Here is a 19,486-nt window from a genome sequence, read left to right on the forward strand (position 1 = left end):
CGGTCGTTAAGCCATGAGCATATATTTAATTCATTCATCATACATTGCGTAACTCTTCTCTGGAAATTCAACAACATCTGCTCTCTCAACAGAAAGGATGTCAATTATGTAGATATATGAATAGTTTTGCTCCTTTATTATGTCTTGTCGGTTCTTGAAAGCGTTCCTATTAGTTACGTGAAGAACTTGAACCTATTTTCCATGATACGAAACAGGGGAAAAAGTTGACAGCAATCACATAAAAGAGAGCTAAATTTCTGTGGTAAATTCCGTCATTGCTCGGGAACTCTAGAGACGCTGGTCAATTCATGCTCATGTGGGATGATCAGTTGTACATATGTTTCAATCGGTTCATTTTCTCACAACCAATCGGTTCACTCCAGAACAGAATGTTGAAGAGTTTAATGATCTGGGGCGAGATGAATATAGATGTACATTGTTCATAAAAAGTATTAACAAGTCATCGTGAAAAGAAAACTTCATTCATCGTGTTCGAGTAATGGATAGTTATTGCCGTACGCAAGTATTTGGTTATATATTTTGCTGCTATGAAAGGGGTGAAACGAATCGAGCATTACTTTGACTACTTTCGATCGACGCCTTGAATCGATTGAAAAATGCTGGGTGTGATTGGTGCCCACTGCCTCGTTAAATAATGACCAGCATATTTTATGCATGTTAGTTGCTATATACGGCGAAGTTGAGAACCCGGTGACACAGTAAAACACGGGTATCTGAAGGAACTCAGGACAAGTGTCCGAGTGACGATCGATTGAACTCACTTGGGACCGGTATTAAAACCATATTTCTAGTGTTCATTTATGCTCCTTTGCACATTTGAAGCCGAGGCTCCAAGTTATACGTTCACAACAGGTAGTAGAAGAATTTGTAAGCAAAGAAAAGCCATGTCAATTCGTCATGTCTTGGAATTTAAGCTAACTAATGATATAAGTGGTAAAAGTACATTTGTTGGGCTTCTCTAATGGTAACAAATGATTCATTGATTTGGCATTTTGATTGAGAGGCTCGCAGCAGGGGATTACGTTCATTGCGCAGTTCTATGGCCAACAATGCAGTGAAATTTTACGTGGGTTGCGGTTGATGGTTTTAAACGAGCGTAATTTTTTGATAGTCTACGATCTCACTGTCTTGCTTGCACACAGGTAGCATTTCACACACTGCCATTTATCTTGGTCATAAAAATAGAATCCACATGTAGTCTCTGTGAATTTCAACTGTTGTTGAGCGTTTTTCTGTGAGGTCTGAAAAATAGAAATGGGGGAAGAAGGTCGGTTCATAAAAGCGGCTCAACGGAACATAAATAATATACCCTGTTTAATTAACATAAAGGCTACGGCTATGAAATAAAACAACAGCGGAAAAATTTATTAGTGAATAGCCTTTTCTACCTTGTTTGAGTGTTTATGGTTATACTCGAATTTTCTTGGGAATTTTTACAATTTTGAAGTGTTTCAAGAAATAAAATCTTTCCTTTTCGTCAGTTAAGACTATAGTCCTACAGACAATTCTACCGCAATTTCATAATTTTTTCGCGTCATTGAAGGGGCACCATGTGGATTTTGTTAAGTAACGCCCACTTTTTAATCAATGTATTCTTGATGCAGGACATCTGAAGTGCCGCCAACTCCTCGCTCAAACCGCAGGCAACGGGCCATCACTCGAAAATAATTCCTGCACCGTACATACAGCCAATCATCTTGCAGGACGCTAAACGCGTTAAAGTAAAACCTACCACCAGAGCGGAGGACTCGGCTCGGTGTATAATAAACATCATCAGGATGAGAGACTGGGGATCAGTAACGCTGGTGGCCACTCTCCTGCTACAGTTTGCCCTCACCTGCGCCGCACATCCTAGGGTCAGTCCTGGTCAACTATGACCATGTTTGTCATTTGCTCACTTGAATAATTGTCTGAACCTGCAGTCATGCTGAAATCAATCGCTTTCCAGCTATAAATTGTTTCACTCAATCGTTTTTCAGGGTGAAAATATGACAACAGGATTAATGTCAACTCAATGTGAATCTATTCTAGTTAGAGCGCATGATAGCTTATCAGATGGTCTGAAATAAATATTCCTGTCAACGGTCATTGCAAGCAGAACAAAAAATAAAACAAACTGGTCAAAGGACAGTAAAACTAAATCAGCTCTTTCATACCCTTGTTACGCGAGCATTTTCCAGACTGTGGATGATTGCCAGACAGTTAGTAATTTACTTCACAAAAATAGTTACTGTCAAACACAAGTAAATCTGGCAAAGCTGTGCAGCTGTTGCCGCACGCCACCCACCGTTAAATTCATAGTGTGCAGTTAAATATTGCAACGCATTCGCTTAGACTAATAAAAAGTAATAATATTATACATATTAAGGCATTATTCTCAGGCGTGCTGCAGTTTTAGTGTCGCTTTATCTTAAGGAATAGAACTCGGTACTCACTGCAGTGAGTGACAGAGAGCGCATTTTCTCGTCGACGAAAACGTGAAGTCACGGACGGACGGACAGATGTACGGCCATGAAGAGTACAATAGCGCATTTTTTCCATAAATGAGAAAATGCGCTAAAAAGTTAAAGCCGTCAACTAAAGGAAGCAATGAGAGGAAGTGGAAACACAATTTCCAGTCGTGCAACTAACATTTGGCGTCTAGCCCAACTGGTGTCGCAATCGCTTATGAGCTGCAGTAGCTTGCAAATTTTTAATGTTAGACGCAGGAGCGAATTCTTTTGATCTACTTTCCAATTGCTGAGTTTATTCCGTCAACAGCGGAATCGGTTATAACCTACATTTGAAGTTCGGAATTTGTCATTTTTATTGTTTTTCATGTTGAGTCACCAGTGTTCAATTAGGTACACATTACCATGCCTGAATTCAACTCCCTAACCCCATTGTTATCACTGCAGTAGATTAAAAAATTTTGTCATGTTAGTTATTCATGTTGAGTCCAGTGTTCAACAAGTATTCTTTACCATGTCTGAATTCAAGTCCTCCAACCCAATTGATTAACTCCCCAAAAAATTTAAAAAATACTCAACTCTGACTGCTTTCACAAATCCCGCTAAAAGAGGTAACATGGAATCGAAAGAAATTTTATTTCCCGAGACTCTGCAAGACATAGGTGCTCGACACCCAGCAATACATTGTAAGTTACTAAATACGCCTTGCAAGTTCAGGTTTAAACTTAATCTAAAATAATCTTTCACCGGACTTAACATCGGAAATATTTTCCAGAGCCTGGATGAAGACCTCGAGCTGAAGAGTAAGAGGCCTTTTTGCAACGCATTCACCGGTGAGACAATAATTCTCTAGCATTGATAGTTGCATTCATGGACAATGGAGAAGAGGGCCACACTGGCTTTCATTTTTTTCATCGCGTCGATTCTGCATAGATATACAACTATTACAATTATCGAGTGAAAACCGCGATTTTCCAACGTAATTTCAGACGGACTAATAGTTGACTTACTAATTCAAGTGATTCTATGTTGCAGCTATAATTCGGATATACTCAAGAAGAGATTCTAAGTATTTTATGGTTTCAGAACAATGAATGTGGCACTGAAATGAAGTACTTGGAGGCTATCCAGCCACTGTAATTATAGGACACAATGTATAGGTATAGGACGCCGTGTCTATTGTGTCCATTATAGGATACTATGTCAGGAGAATGTCTCCTTCTCACATTCGTTAGGAGACGGCGACTTGACTGCACACCACAATCATAATTGTAAGTGAATGCTTACACTTGAGAGTGCCTTAAAAAATACACACAATTATTTAATTGAAGAATATTTTTGAGTACAATAATGTCCGTAAGTTAACATTTGTTTATGTGAAGGATGTGGCCGCAAGCGATCAGGAGACGCAGCTGTGGAGCCTGGCACGCTGGCCACTCAGGAGCAAATCACGGAGATCGCCAGACACGTGCTGGGGCAGGACAGGATGCTGGAGCAACTCCAGCAAAAGGTCCGGGCAAGATCTGTTGGAGTAAAAACCAAATAACAATTAGTCATAGACTACAAAAAAGGTTGCATGATCATTAATGGATCATATTTCCTATAAATACCTTTTCTTGCAAAAACAATTTTCTGCGCGTTACTCGAGAGTGTGAGACGGAGTTAGTATACCTAATTGGTTATAAAATTGTTCGATTTGTAGCAGCATGTTATTTACGCGTTCACTTCTAGATGGCAGTTTAGGGCTATGTTTCGGTTTGCTGTAATGGCAGTAAGGCAATAATTACATAACAGCGCAGTATAATAGAGGCATCATAGAGGTCAGTCTCAGCACCTAAAATTTCCATCGTCAGGTTGAGTTGATGCGCGCCCTGGCATGCGGTTACCCTGAGTTACCGGCCGACGCGACCTACCGAAGGCGTCGAGACGTCCGAGAACCTGCGCACCACGGCCGTGGTCTCAACGCCCATCACGTGTTGACTCCTCTCCCTGTCAACGAGCGTCATGAGGCACGACCTCGCACACGCAAAGGGCACGTTATGAAACAGGCACGAACTACGTTTGCGAACGAACACCAAGACCTGACAACATCGCCGAACACCGCAACCAGCGGCCGCCAAGAAACGCTCGCTGCGTCGGCCAACCACGAGCAAAGCTTTGGGTCGACCGCTGCCGAAGAAGGGAACAATTTGATGTCTGTGAGCAACGAGAAGCAATCGAACACAGAGGTTGGGAGCGGTGCAGAAGCAGGCCACGAGAGTCAGAAAATGCAGAGGGAGGATGAGGAATAAGATTCTAATTTGCACTTACGTCGTTAAATTATAACGAGGCTGTCGCTAAACTGACGAGAAATCAAACAAGGCATTGCAATTATGCACGGAAGGAAAATGCCAAAAATTCTCTAAATTGATGAAGATTAAGCAGATTCTGAGTGATACTTAAAAAAATATATTTAGCGTGAAAGAATTACGGGCTATGGGCGATTCAAGGTACCGACTGGAGAAACTTTAACGTTTATTTCTCTAGAAGTACGTATAATAAAATAATATTGTAGTGTTCAACATAGAAGACTTGGTGTGAAATAGGAATACGTTAACAGCAACAATTTGAAACGAAACCAATAGCAGTGAAATTATTAAGATGAAATGCTGATAATTTTTCCGTGCAATATGACTGCGCAAAATATTACCATAAATTTCTGTGGAATATGGTATTGCAGATCTTTCATATGGTATTCAATATTCTGAATATTCTTGGATGCATATGGTATTGAATATTCTTGATTGCAGATCTTTTATTTATATAAATAAATTACTGGAATGTTTTTAAGAGCCGCCAAAAAATTGTGAAGACCGTTAGAGATGGAAACCTCAACGATTCTCGCTCGCTAAAGAAGCAAAGTTAGAAAATGCGAATAAATAATTCTTGTTAACGCATACGGACGGTGAATGCATGGCAGTTTAAGAGAAAATTTACTTGCACGAAATTTAAATTAAAAATTTCATTCGTATAGTAGAATAAAAGACAATGCTTTTCTATATTAATGAATATTTTCAATTTTTTGATAGGGCATTATGGACACAATCACGTTCATGATTGGTACTTTGCATTTGCATAAAGGCAAAGAATAAATATGGTGTGTAGCAGGACCTAACGAAAAAATTTTAGAAATAAAGAAACTTGTTCCTCTAATTTTTTGTTTTATGCTCCTTGTGAACAGCCAATGATGATGTCTTTATGCTCATCATAAACATAAGCATTGCGCGATATCTCATGAACACATGCACTCCCGCATCATCAGACTTCTTCGGATTAATTCGAGAACACCAACGAGGCTACAATACAAATCTTGTGAGAACACCTATTATTCAGCATCAACAAATGTCTAAAATGACACTCACCTTATAGCATAAATAGAAGTGCTGCAGTTGCGCCAGGATGTTTTTATGTGGTGATAGTGACACCAGCTCAAGTAGGATGAGGTTACATTGCTGCCAATTACGTTAAGGGTGTCAGACATACGTATGTGTGCCATCAGTGCAAAAGTTAAGTTTGCGTAGCATGACTTAAATTTAGTGACAGCTGTCAGAAAAACGACGGAACCGCCGGGTGACAGTAGAACAGCTGTTTTAGACAGAGTGCAGTGTTAAAACGACAAGGAAGTGCAGTGTAGTCAGTATTCAGTATGCAGCGGGGTCAGTATTAGTGTGCAGTGTGGCCAGTATTTAATGTGCTTTGTGGTCGGTATTTATTTTGAATTGTATTCATTATAAAGTATGTAGCGATGCCAGTCTGCCTTGGAGTTGTGGGGTCAGATGGGGCAGGAGATGAGGTGCGAACTCCAGCAATATTTGACGCTCCTCTTCAGCTGCGGTGGCTGATCTGCAAGAAATATTTAAAAATGTTCGTCGATGGATGACTTCAGAAGCAATTAAAACGTCAGATTTATTTTGCAGCTCCCAAAACAACTCAAGTTTAGCTCGCAAAGCTTCAATCATCTGTAGCAGGTTAATTATCCAGAAAGTTGTTAGAGGAAGTGGGAGTAAAAACTGTTCAGAATTATATACTCATCGATCTCCGAGTGAAATATCAAGGTAAAAAACTATCGATATATATTTTTTGCATTTAATAAAATAAATTTGGAGCTAATGATATGCGTAAGAGACGCGATTCGGTCAAACAAAACCAAGGTCGGCAAAAACTCATCAAAAACCTGCATAATTTAACTTGAATAACAGGGGCAGTCGGAATGTCGATTATGGCTGAGGGCTTAACCTTAGGTCGTGGTACTCCTGCAGGAGCCCGTCCTGCTGCAGGAGATGCAGGTGCTGTCTGCGGCGTAGCAAACAACGTGCGTGTAGCAGTCTGCGTGTCTCAGCCTCACGCAGCGCCTGTCGTCGTCTGCGTGCTGCTGCAGTCAGCTGGTCCAGGTCGCACTCCAGCTGCTGAACTTCAGTCAGCTGCAACGAAATTATTCATTTTGGACATTGCTATAACTCAAGAAATTAGAATGCAAGGAATCCTTAAGTATCACACAATCAAATTCAAGAGTGGTGCCACATCTTCTAGGATATACACATTAATATTAGCCACCAATAGCTATATGACAATACGACTGCATATTAATAACCTAGACTTTCCCAGGTTTAACTTTTACCAAGTACGGTACAGTCGGGACCCCAGAGATAAATTTTTTGTGGTCTGTCCAAACTGTAGCATCTTACGTTCTCTTGAAATATGGACTTATGCCGAATTATCTCATGCTAAATGCTAATAATCTATTTCGCTAAGCGTCATGATAGAAGCAGTAAAAAAATTAAAGGTGAATGCTATTATATCATGTTTTATTGGTCTGATAATATAGTTCTTGGAGGTTCATATCTGAGTAACATTTTGAATTCAAAATGCTTCAACGTAAATCAAGTTTGTTATGCATTGCATTAACTCGTCAACTGTTATTATAAATGGATGCAGTAAACAACGTTAACTGATTTCAAACGAAAATGATCACTTCTGAAATTAAGAGGAACTGAAATTTATGGGAAAGGGTTAACAATGTTTAACGCTCATCACTAAAATGGAGCCTTATGAGACTGGTAAACCGACTTTAGTAATTAACTGCAAATGGACTCTGGTGTCCATAGGGGACCTCACCTTTGTTGTAAACTACGTTCACTCATTGAACTCTGTATACTGAAATTCAAGTAATGAGTATAATATCCGTTTTATGAAAAGTGGTATACAAATTATTCCCCAACTACAGGTAATTTAAGTTTAGTTAGTTGGGTAATTAAAGTTAGTTTAGTTTAGTATTGACGTCCACACTAGTGGATGTCATACACGTACAATTCTGAGGTACTCTTGGTCCTGCAGCTCCTCTCGCCTAGTGGACTCTGCTTTTTCCCTGTAAAAATTTAACGTAGTTCAGGAACCATTTTTCTGGAGAAATTTCAATAAGCATACTATTACAAGAACAAAGTAAACTACATGATGGAAAATTGGGTGCAAATTCCAACTTGAAAGCAAATGATTTACACTCATTGGAACGACGTGAATAGAATCAAGACTTGAGTAAAAAATGAATGGCAACTGTTCCAACTAAATTTAAAATTAATAATAAAACTAAAATTACAACTAATAGAATTATAATTTTGTAGAAATAGATAGTAGTACTTGCTATGAAATGGAAAAAACTTCCTGAAAATCCCATAGACTATTTGAAAATCTTCAATAAACTTGCAACCAATCACGACTTCAATTCTCAACATGAAGGAAAAGTAATCTCTGTTAGAGATGAGAGAAAGCAGTACGTGTTTCATTTAGTGTTATCATGTAATGCTGCTGATCAGGATGCCACCTGACTTGCTGCTGACGAATTTGCTGCACTTGTGCTTCACGCTCTCGCTGTGCTTGTTCTTGCAGCTCCAGCTGTCGTTCCTGCAGCAGCAACCTTTCCGCGGCGTCCACTTCAATTCTTAAATCCCGAACCTCCTGTATTTGAAACACAAAATATAGGTTAGAAATTAGGAAATGATTTCCTAAAGTTTTGCAAAAACATTAAATTTAGCATTTATTGCAGTATAAAAGTTGAAAAATAACCAAAAGAGAAAAAACATGAATATCAAACTCTGAATATGATTTCAGGATCAAAATTTTCCAATCATTTGATGATTGATAGTATTTGATTCATCACACCATGAACATAGTATTTGTGCACTAACTTTAATTCATCAAAAATTCACAAGTTGAACACCAAGCAAAGATTAATATAAACTTGCCTGTGCAAGGTCACGATGCTGCTGCACAGATCTGGCAAGTCTAACAGCACACTGGCTGTGTAGCAGCTGGCGCAAGTGCTGCTCTTCCTGCAGAACTTCCTCCCGCAGTGTCTGAGCAGCTGCTGCAGCACCAGCAGCGCTACCTCAACACTAATTTCTTACTTCACTAATAGGAAATATTTCAACAAGAAACATTGTACAATCAGATCAAAATTGAACCAAACAATAAAATTTCCATTTTTTATAGGAATTTCTGATTTAAGGAATGAGAGAATGAAATAATTAACAGGCATCAATAATTCAGATGCCTTTAGCTGTGCATAGTAGCACAGCTGCATTACCTTCTCTCACGCAGCTCAAATATTCTCTCCATCTGAGCATTTGCAGTCCGCTGCTGCTGGACTTTCAAGCAACTTTCATATTTGTCTTGGGCTTCTCTGTTCCGCTTTTCCTCCATGCTGGAAATACACATGACTGGTGAGGAAAATTTACTAGAAACACCAACTGAACATTGGAGGTTCATTATTATAACTGATTTATCACTGGCTAACCATTTAATGTTAACTGGAATAACAAGTTCCAAGAAAAATTTGGGTAGGCAATGAATATAGGTTCTCATAGCTGCATTAATGTCAAACTAAACTAAAAACTAGAAACATGAGCATATATCTAAACTGTATGCAATTTACAGTAGCTTTTCCTTCCTAATTTCCTCCTTATGGTCCTTAGCAAGAGCCAAGTCAGTGATGATCTCTCCACATTCTTGCTCAGACTGTCTGATTATTTGGCAAGCAGCTTGTTCCCTTTGATACTGAACAAAAGAATGAAAAAAAAAATTCTTACTGCAAGAACTATCATCATCAAATCTTTAAGGCAGCTTCTACAAAATAATTTATAAAAAAAAATTCTAAGGAATTTGAAGCTATTTCACTAAACAGCACCCTAGAGCTGGCCAACTAAATAAAATGTATAATCAAATTCCCAAATTTATTTCATAAATCATACTAATAAAATAACATGAAAATGGAGATATTTTAAACATGAATAATGGCACTTACATAGCATTATATTACTTTAAATGATCTTATGTCAGAATTGTAAAACAATAAACTCACTAAAGCCAAGGCAATAGCCTGTTCATGTGATCTCTTCTGGGTCATCATTTCATATTCTTTGTCCAACGAACAGGCCTTTCCAAACAACTCATTGAAGCTCTTCTCAGCAGCCTTCAAAAACCACCGCATTCAATAAGCAGGAGCAAATGAGCAATACATGCAATAGGTGATCAAAACATCAGTAAGCAAATCCATAATTCCTAAATCCTGCTACTAGCACTGTAATATGTACAAGTATTCAATGAGGATAATAAATTGATGTTAGAATTGGAAGAAAATTCAACAATTTTGTCTCAACTATTTTGATACAAAAAAGTTCTGCCTAAAAATAGTAATAACAAAAACAGCAAAAAATGTTCTAACACATAACTTTAATAAATAAATCCTACAATAAAATAAAAAAATAAAATCAAAGTCAAATAAATCCTACCACTTCCAATTTTTTTTCTCTCTTCTTGTCATCGGAAGCTTCTTTGTTGAGCTTATTACTGTAGCTTTGAAGAAGCTGAGATTCAAGTTGTTTTAGCTCAGGGCTGTTTGTCTCCTGCACCATCCGTCTGAAAAGTACAAAAATTAGTTATTGAATATTAAAGATTAGTAAAATCTAAATTTCTGTTTCACAAGCTGCAGGTTGCAATCACACCTTCCTTGTGTGCTTCCTATGGAAGTTGAAATGGCCATTTTGCCCATTACAATGAATCAACAACAATGTTTTTAATTTCACCAACAATTATTCAGTGAATTATGATTTGCATGGTCATACAACAAAACTCAGTGTGTAAGAAAGGCCTTTAGATCATTTAGTTTGGCATAGACTGAAAATTTAACTATTCAATTGTGCAAAGTTACCAACAACATAAGATAGCCTGGTACAACTACAAATTAAACATTCAGAGACTCAGAGTGACAGAATGAAAGCTATGGTTCATAGAGATAAACATTGAGTAATTTACTTGTCTGATCTCAGAAAAAAATGAGAATAAGTTCACAAATTCTGTTAAATTATTGTTGAAGCAATTAGATTGGTATTGGGCTACTATCAGTGATCACTCAGACTAGGTCACTGGTCTGTTCAAGGCTTCTATGTGATTGTAAAACAACCAGACCATAACAGATGCAATTTTTAACAGGTCATCGCATAACTAATCCTGTCAAATTTGACAAGAGGGCCAGGCCACAGGAGCAACCAGTGAAGAGCCAGAACTGCCCAAGTCATCTGAAATTTCACCAATAAAATAAAGTAAAATAGCATACATTAATTTGTAATTTTCTAAGGTCCAGCACCAGCTATTTAATGGTACTTATCATTATACTTAAAAAGCAATTGAAGTTTCAGAATTTATTTTTATTTGGTTTACTGGTGATTATTGAAATATGCATGAAATATCATTTGATTTTTCATGACTTTCATCATGGACATTACACTCACATTAGGCACAGCCAATAATTCAATAAGATTGGGTCAATGGTCACTGAGGTGTAACTCGTGAGTCATAAGGCATTGATGGAAGAGCCGAATAGGGGTAGGCTAGAGCCTAGAGGTTTTTTGCCAAATTGCAATTTTTAGGGTGTCAAGATTTCTCTTGGAATTTGGATGAATTACGTATCGTATTCGTATCTCCCATTTAGTTGTTAACAGAAGTGAATGATGAAGCAGCAAGATTCTTTGCTAATTGAAACTCAATTTGAAAGGTTACTTTCAACAATAAAATGTACCTACTAACAAGTAGGTAGGTAGGATCGTAGGCAGTACCGCAGTAGGAATATCCAAAATTACTTTTTAATTCGGTTCTTTTGCTAATATTGACATGGCATTCACAAAGACAGAAATACAGAATATCACAGAAATTTTTTTCAATCAAAACTAAAAGAAATAAAAAAAAACTACATTTAACATTATCAACTCAACTCCACTACTTTAACTAACTTTATACCTACTTGGGGAAATAACAACATCATCTAGTACTAGCCTACAGATTGTAGTTGTACAATGTTGCTAGCTACCTACGGTACAGTCGGTACTAACGGTAGTGAATGTACAGTAGTAGCTAGCTCTAGCCTCTAGCTAACAGTAGGCCTACTGGCTAGGCTACTACTACTGACTACAGTTGTGAGTTGTACACCATAGCCTATTTGTTCTTCTGATTTCATTTTGAAATGGTTGACAGATTACTCTTACCAACTTGACACTCAATCAGCGAATCAATCGGTTGCCAAATGAATTGCTACAAATGCCAATGATTAGGTAGGCCTACCTGAGTTTAGAGAATGATTGAAAATCCTTTTCCGAAGACTGAGCCATCGTCCATTAAAGTTTGCGAAATTGCAAAAATTTTATTATTTTATGAATACTAGGTTAGCCGTAAACTAAGATCAATATACGTATTATAAATTTTGAGTACGAGTTCTGTCACCAAATAAGTAGAACGAATCTTCAAAATTAATGACAGTTTCAACTTTTTCAAGCGTTATTCATCTGCAGATCAAGTACGGTACTAGTTCAAACTTCAAATACAGCGCGCCGCGCGGTAGGGTTGAACTTGACCAAGAATATGAATGTCCAATTTCCAAGTAACAAAAATTGTCTTTCAATACGTATTACGGTGTTACTAGTAATCTTTTCGCCACTTGGAATTTTAGGTCATTAAGACATTATTTAGCGTGCAAATTAGAATGGGCCCAGGATCATCATTCATGTTTATGTAAATCCTATCAGCTTGTTTTAATCGGCAGTAATATAAAAAATATAACTCAGTACTCACTGCAGTGAGTGACAGAGAGCGCATTTTCTCAATGTCGACGAAAACGTGAAGTCACGGACGGACTGACACACTGACGGACGGACAGACGTGATGAGCACAATAGCACTTTTTTCATAAATGAGAAAATGCGCTAATAATTGTTGATGTTGGCTTATGTCTACCGTCAATTATAACTCACAGGTAATAAATTGGATTGAATGCAGCTAACACTTCTCTGAGTTTGAGCACGGAAGGCTCGGAGAAAGGATAATTCGCTATTTCGTGGGGTTGAATAGTTAAAAATCAGATGTTCATTCTTTGATTCATGCTTTAATTCTTCTGCGGGACAGGCATGTCACCTCATCGAGCTCTGTATCTTTAAATTTGGCTCTAATTTTGAACTACCGGTAGGCTGGCCAACCCGGCCTATTCTTCAAAAAGCCGATATTATAATGTCTACAGTCTAATAAATCATACAATCACGAGTTAAATCTAAAAACTCCAGTTGTTACCGACATGAATTATTGTGTTGATTGATTTACTGCCGTCAAAAAAGAACACTGTTAATCTTGACCTGCATATTACGTGGTCGAAAGAGCGAAGAGCCCTCTCTTTTATCAGAGGAATACGATGCAACGTGGCCCTTTCAATCTGGAATTCCCAGCCTGTTCTGCGTTGCTCAGCTGGTGCGTGACGTCATCATCACGTCATAGCTTCACGCAACGTCACAAATCTATCAAAATCTTCTCTTGACGTGTCTCATATGAAGTATCTATCATATTTTAAGCTATTTGGAAAATCAAAAGCGTTTATGATGGAAGAACATTTAAAGGTAAAGCGACAATAGACTCTTTAAAAAAGAACCTCCAACCATTTAATGACAAAGAGAGAATTTCAAGTCGAAACTTGTGACGTAGTGTGAGGTAAGAACTTGAGGGCTATAGATGCTGACTCACAAGGTTAACAACATGCGATCAAAAAACCTCTCCACGTCGCTAATATCAAGTACTCAATGACATTTTCCATTTGACGGGCAACTATATATTTTTGTTACTTGTTGAGGGAAAATTTTACTTCGTTGTATTGCAGTCTTTGCAAACTATTTTTGACACTAAATTCCGACAGCTTGAGATTGAAAAATCTTATTTTTATTGAGACTGTCCACAGAAATGAATGACATTCTGATGCAGTTGTTATTATACAGAGCCTTGTTTTTTAGCATCATCTAAAAATTAAATAGCACAGTTTATTCATTCATATGATTCGTCATAATTTTACATCGAGTAGAAAATAGTATGGAATTTTATTGTGTTTTCATGGTATGAGGATATATAATTTATTGGCTGCACAATTATCACGCATCGTCACCACGACATACGCCTGTGCTGTTGCTGCAATGCACCAGCAGCTATAGTGCGTCGCGACTGCCGCTGCGAGTCGCGACTCGCGAGATTGTGACGTCGTTCCATTAGTATCGAGGTGGCAGTGATGTGTTAGAGGTGTGTGTGTCTTGCGCTCTCGTGGTTGCTGTTCCATGGAGTTACCATGAATGCTGATTCGCAAACCTAAACAACATTACCATACAAACGAGCTGCAATTGTTCTCATTGGAGCAGCGAGCTCATCGCTCTTTCAAGATACGTTGCAGTGAGTATGATGTTCCAGGCTCTTGATCTGTCCGTCCGCAATTAGTTATTCTCGATCCTTGTGACTGGAGTCTTTAGGAAGCCTTTTACTCTACGAATAAATGGCGAGTTATTAAAATTCAATCAACTCAATATTAAATTTATTGGTCAAATTGTGCAAAAACTGTCATTACTTTGAGTCACAACTCACATAGCATTTTCTAAACATGAATTGTACTTATAAAATTTATCAGAGCATTCAGAGGCAAGTCGATGGTGCCGCGTGCAACTGTGCAAGGGAAAGCAAGGGTCAGCGGTCACTGTGCGTGTTCCGACAAGGGATCGATGAAAACCTTTTATTTGGTCAGTTTCAATTTATTTGTCATAAATTTATCGTACTCTGATAACAATTCACCGTGCACGAACATAGCCCAATTCTTAACCTAACTGCTGACCGCTGCGGCTGCGGTAGGCATCGTTTATAATGTCACAACCCCCTATACAGCAATAGGTTGACAAGGAAGGAACTCAATGACTAAATCCAACATTTCGTGATAGTAGCCTCAAAGCAGCTGCCTTGCATAAAAAAATCTGATATCTGGCTGCGTAATTTACGACAGCGACTATTTCTTGCACAGCATATACACTCTACAGTCTACACGTCGCGGTGCGCACCCCAACGCTTGCTAACTCTTTAGTTATATCTCATATTATTTTAGCTTGCCAAATTTGTTCGCATTTTAAAGGGGAGAATTCACATAAAATCCTGGCGTTGCATTAATATATTAGGCGGTAGCGCTGTCTTCCTGCATAGACAGACCATTGCAGATAATTATTTAGAATTGCCTGCAAAGTCGTATTTTTCTTGTCATGAAAACAAATGGAATTTTTGCCTTGTGTAATCTACCGTTTGCTTGTGTAATCTACCGTAGACCTGCTTTGGATGTGAAGAGTTGGAATGCAATGTTCAAATCAATTGTAAATTGAAAGATGACGTCGATATTAGGCATGGTATCTTCGTTTGTATCTTATCACAGTATCGCTACTCGGCATTCCTGAGACATAATCATGTTATTCAAGAGACTATATATACATTATATACGTGTTCCAGTGTTGTACTTGCTTGCGTGGTGGCGAGACATCGGTGATCTGACGCCTGTTCTGGTCCTCTGTTCTCTACACTGGAAATTTATATTTCTGCCAAAAAGTGCGCTCGATACAAATATTTTCATCAGTAAGACAGGAAACAAACCCTTAAAGTTGCTCCAAAAATTGATATAAGTTAATGAATAATTTCTTACTTCGCTACTAATTCTGTGAGTTTCCCTGGTATTTTATTTTATTTTTGTTTTTGACTCAGAAGCGTCGCGCGCGGCATCTATTGGCTTCGTACGAGGACTTAAAATCAAATAATAAAATTACTCATTACAGTATAAAATTACAAATTTGCTAACTGTTGCATTTATAGCAATTGTTTTATTGTTAATGAACTGTATTTCTAGCACTTCAGTAACTACTTGTGTTGACGCTTATTGACACTGCGCGCCTTCTTACTCATCAGCATACACAGCATCTCATTAATGAGAATATATCTCGCTAATGAGTATATATCACACGGTCAAATTAATAACAAATTAGCCAACTCCTACGCCAGCTAGCACGTGTTGTTTTCTGCAAGAAGTTCAGTAGTTCATTTAGCTATTTAATTTAATTCATTGGTGTTAAAATTTATTATGGAAGTACATTGTAATTTCTCTGTTAGTCTGGTACTGAGTGTGTTAGGGGCGCCTTATATCTTTCCCCTATCGCTTAAATTTTTCAATTTGAGCGAACATTGCAAGCTTTTCTAAATTACGCACTTACCAACTGCACTCTATTCACGCAGTGCTACGTTGCTGTACGTACGCCTGTACTGCGTGCGCTGCACGTAACTTCGCTCTGCGTAGCGTACCTACACTGATGGGTTGCACCATGGTTGAGCTGCCAGCTGAGACGTACTTGTTTTAAAAGCACCTGTTAAGAGCAGCTGCTACCTGCTGCACCTGCTTCCGTTCTATGAGGTTCTTGTGATGACCGTACGAGGACAGGTGTCCGGCCGCTCTCATGGTCATTGTTGTGCCAGCAAGAGCTGCGCGGCAGAAGACAGATTCGTTGTTCTACTCTAACATCATATTACTGTCTTTGCTAAGGTTACGAGAATAAAATTGTATCTTTTGGGGCTCGGGCTGCATCGACGAAGAGTTCGTAAGCGACGTGAACTCCTAGAAAAGCAATAATTTTAGCGCAATGTCTGCCCTTCAAATAATATACTAAAACCGCTGATGATACGAACGGATTAAGTTTGGTCAGCAACTACATATGGAGGTCACGTGGTCGCCGGACGGCCTGGGGGGAGGGAGGAAGGGGGGTTTACCCCTCAGACGCGTCCCCCACAACAGGTTGTTGCGATCATAGTTCGTTCTGGTATAGCTGTCCGGCGATGACCGGGCACATCGTCTTATGGTATAAATAACTTTTTTATGTCACAGCTCGCAAATGTTGTTGGATTCTTAATTATAAACTTAGAAATAACCACGTCTCTCTTTATTTATGCTATTTTATGCAAAGATGTCTCTCTGGATGAATGAGGATGACAGGAAATGTAACGTGATGGACAGGGAGGGGGAGGAGGGTGGGGAGGTGGTGAGGCTGATGCAATAGTGCGCGGTAGAAGTGATGCTAAAGTATTTAAAACAATCTGCAGAATCTTCTACAGATTTTTGGGGGTTTATTTATTTATTCGGAAGCCTGTACGCATTAATTACGTCGGGGCTGTGAGGGCGCGTGTCCAGGATATTTTTCTTGTTTAGATTTTACTTTGGAAATTTGCTTCATTGCTGGGGGCGCGAAAAAATATCGAAATACATATACAAATTTTGTTGGTTACAAAATTTTTTAGTAATTTGACACTTTAAGTTTGATGCGGATAAATTGTTGATCAAATTTTGAAAAAGTCAAGCTCCACGAGTTTAATGGGAGTTTCATAGCTGAAGGTATAGTTTTTTGCAAATGTTTCACTAGATATGAATGATGAGCATTGTTAAATTTCTGCGACTATCCATCTTGAGGAACGACGGATCAAGTATCAATATTCTAATATTTTAAACTTAATTCAAAAGCTTAATTTCTAGATTAAGATTTATTAATTAGAAATTAAATTAAATTTAAATTAATTCAGACGTTAATATCAGGACCCATGCAGCGCTCAGAGAATTACGCGATTTGTGTTTTGCGTCCGGGGGGGAGGGGGAAGGGGGAGAAGCCACTGTCAAGCCGGTGCCGTGCATCGCAGCCGCCGTATCCGGGTTACGGAGCCCGGGACGTTCGGCCGCGGTAAGTGCGGGGCACACCGACGGGGTCTGTTGGTGTGCCGGGGTCTGGTGCTGACAACACCGCACATCTCGCATGTCGATGCTGGTGCTGACAGCACCACATGCCGCCGCTGGTGCTGACAGCACCACATGCCGCCGCTGGTGCTGACAGCACCACATGCCGCTGCAGCTCATGGTCCAGACGCCGGCGCCCGTGTCGCCGTCCAGCGCTGGATTCCCAGAAGCTCTGGCGGGCATCGCGCTGGACGTTAAACTTGGCACAGCTGCCCGGAACTGCCGCGCCCTCTCCTCTCTTCCTTCATCTGAGGGAACATGTTTTTTTTTACCTTTCTGCTAGAATTTTGGCATTATCGTCATTTCTGATAGAATTTTGGCAGTATTATCGCAGTAGCCTTGTACTTAGGAGATGAGTATTTCGGTTAGAAGAGTTCCTAAGCAACATACTGCATCCTGCAGGCATTTGCTGCACGGTGCTGTTCAGAGGACAGGCGATGAGGTCAGTTTGTGTGCGGCTGGTACGCAATTCTTGTGTTATCTTCTTTTCGGGATTGGTAAATGAAATTGAGAACATTGGTTGTAGAAAGTTATTCACTGTCGAAATTTAATTAGAAATTTCTCGTTTCTTGTATTACTCTCTATGTATTAAGAGAAGATTACAGTATACGTACCTTTTTGATAAACCTTTCATTACAAAACAATTTCCATCCAATGTTTTTCATTTTTTATCCGGCTTTGAATTTTTTCATTTAAAGCAAATTTCTCCATATCTCGATAATTTAGAATTCATATTCTTAAACTGCATTAATTAACCTTCTACCGCCGTACATCACTCTCTGGGAACATAAATTTCAAATTAAATTATACGTACACTATTGAGTGTAGCAACCTGAGGACGCAACAGAGAACATTTGTACGAGAGAGAACATTTGCGTTTGTACGCAACAGAGAATATTTTAAAGTTGTACGTGGCGGCAACCATCAGTGCAAGTCATTTTGCGCTCTATAGAACGTATCCTTGTTGGGAAGTATGCTTGTGACAATATTGCTCCGGTTGCTCATGTCAGGCGGTAGAGGGTTAAAACATGTCGTGTCTCACGACCTCATGGCTCGTGTGTATAGGCTAATAGTGATCGTATTGCACGAGATTTGATTTCTTCATTCTAATGCCATTGCTTGCTATAATTCGCATAGATCTTTGCTCGTTCATTCAAATCTTATTCATTATTAATTTATTCTATCAAAAGGATATTCCATCAAAATTAACTCACTGTGATATAATAAATAGCTTTGAAAGCTGGCAAGCGTTGATTGCTGGTCCTTTATAGCACGCACAGCGCCGACATTCTAAGTGCATTACACAAATACATTTTTATTATTAATTAAAATAACAGTTGTGCCCGAATATCGTAAATCGTCAGCATGCACCAATCTTGTTGACAAAGTTTATTGGGGCACTTAACTATTTATTTCTTTATTACCATCGCTCAGGCAAATAAAACTACTCAGGCAACTCTAGAACCCATTATTTTCATCGTTAATATTTTCATCCATGGATATAGTGCGGATGATAACAAGGTCTCTTTTACCCAGTTTTGCCAAGCAAAAGAACATATCAATGCTACGTCTCCTCTTTTCTCTTGCTATGAGCAAGACAGTGTGTCACTATTCGAAAATTTTGACCCATTAATTTTGTTGAGTGCGACCGCATTGCGTGATCACCGGTCATACCGAGTACAGGCGACTTTTGTTACCAAAAGACTATCGCCTGTTGAGGCCGGCAGAGGCAGGTGGCGCCTCATCATATTGATCGCAGAGGCGCCCCCGCGAGGCCGGAAACTCGCGCCCTGCACTACAATGGCCGCCACTGCTGTTCTCCCATCCACCTA

The 19,486-nt window shown here is 39.0% G+C and overlaps 2 protein-coding genes across 5 annotated transcripts; one reads left to right on the plus strand and one right to left on the minus strand.

Annotated features, from left to right (window-relative positions):
* The first annotated feature begins 1,638 nt into the window (after window positions 1-1,638).
* On the plus strand, window positions 1,639-5,652 carry LOC108681798. The gene is made up of 4 exons (XM_018170873.2): window positions 1,639-1,877; window positions 3,247-3,304; window positions 3,854-3,981; window positions 4,325-5,652. Exons 1-4 carry the CDS (start codon window positions 1,800-1,802, stop codon window positions 4,760-4,762), a joined length of 702 nt encoding a protein of 233 aa, XP_018026362.1. The 5' UTR covers window positions 1,639-1,799; the 3' UTR covers window positions 4,763-5,652.
* Window positions 2,544-12,364, minus strand: LOC108681797 (cilia- and flagella-associated protein 53). Of its 4 annotated transcripts, none has more exons than XM_018170872.2 (12): window positions 12,120-12,364; window positions 10,295-10,421; window positions 9,865-9,975; window positions 9,439-9,560; window positions 9,091-9,207; window positions 8,750-8,888; window positions 8,329-8,462; window positions 7,818-7,875; window positions 6,747-6,931; window positions 5,873-6,353; window positions 4,385-4,460; window positions 2,544-3,994 (listed from the first exon to the last, which is right to left on the minus strand). In XM_018170872.2, exons 1-10 carry the CDS (start codon window positions 12,164-12,166, stop codon window positions 6,239-6,241), a joined length of 1,155 nt encoding a protein of 384 aa, XP_018026361.1. In that variant the 5' UTR covers window positions 12,167-12,364; the 3' UTR covers window positions 2,544-3,994; window positions 4,385-4,460; window positions 5,873-6,238. The 4 variants fall into 4 exon arrangements, with proteins under 4 accessions (XP_018026361.1, XP_047736799.1, XP_047736798.1 ...); XM_047880843.1 differs by having other exon boundaries at window positions 4,306-4,460; XM_047880842.1 differs by lacking the exon at window positions 4,385-4,460.
* Window positions 12,365-19,486: the final 7,122 nt, after the last annotated feature.

The sequence above is a fragment of the Hyalella azteca genome, unplaced genomic scaffold, assembly GCF_000764305.2.
Source record: "Hyalella azteca isolate HAZT.00-mixed unplaced genomic scaffold, Hazt_2.0.2 contig6441, whole genome shotgun sequence".
Classification (NCBI taxonomy): domain Eukaryota; kingdom Metazoa; phylum Arthropoda; class Malacostraca; order Amphipoda; family Hyalellidae; genus Hyalella; species Hyalella azteca.

Bases quoted from the DNA above. Each gene is read 5' to 3' on its own strand.
- LOC108681797 (XM_047880842.1), bottom strand. From the start codon at position 12,166: ATGGCTCAGTCTTCGGAAAAGGATTTTCAATCATTCTCTAAACTCAG. The intron at 9,976-10,294 runs GTAGGATTTATT...TGGTTTTTGAAG, and splicing joins GAGAAAAAAAATTGGAAGTG to GCTGCTGAGAAGAGCTTCAA. The intron at 9,208-9,438 runs GTAAATTGCATA...GTGTATTTCCAG, and splicing joins ATTAGGAAGGAAAAGCTACT to CATGGAGGAAAAGCGGAACA.
- LOC108681798 (XM_018170873.2), top strand. From the start codon at position 1,800: ATGAGAGACTGGGGATCAGTAACGCTGGTGGCCACTCTCCTGCTACAG. The intron at 1,878-3,246 runs GTCAGTCCTGGT...AATATTTTCCAG, and splicing joins CCTGCGCCGCACATCCTAGG to AGCCTGGATGAAGACCTCGA. The intron at 3,305-3,853 runs GTGAGACAATAA...GTTTATGTGAAG, and splicing joins TTTTTGCAACGCATTCACCG to GATGTGGCCGCAAGCGATCA.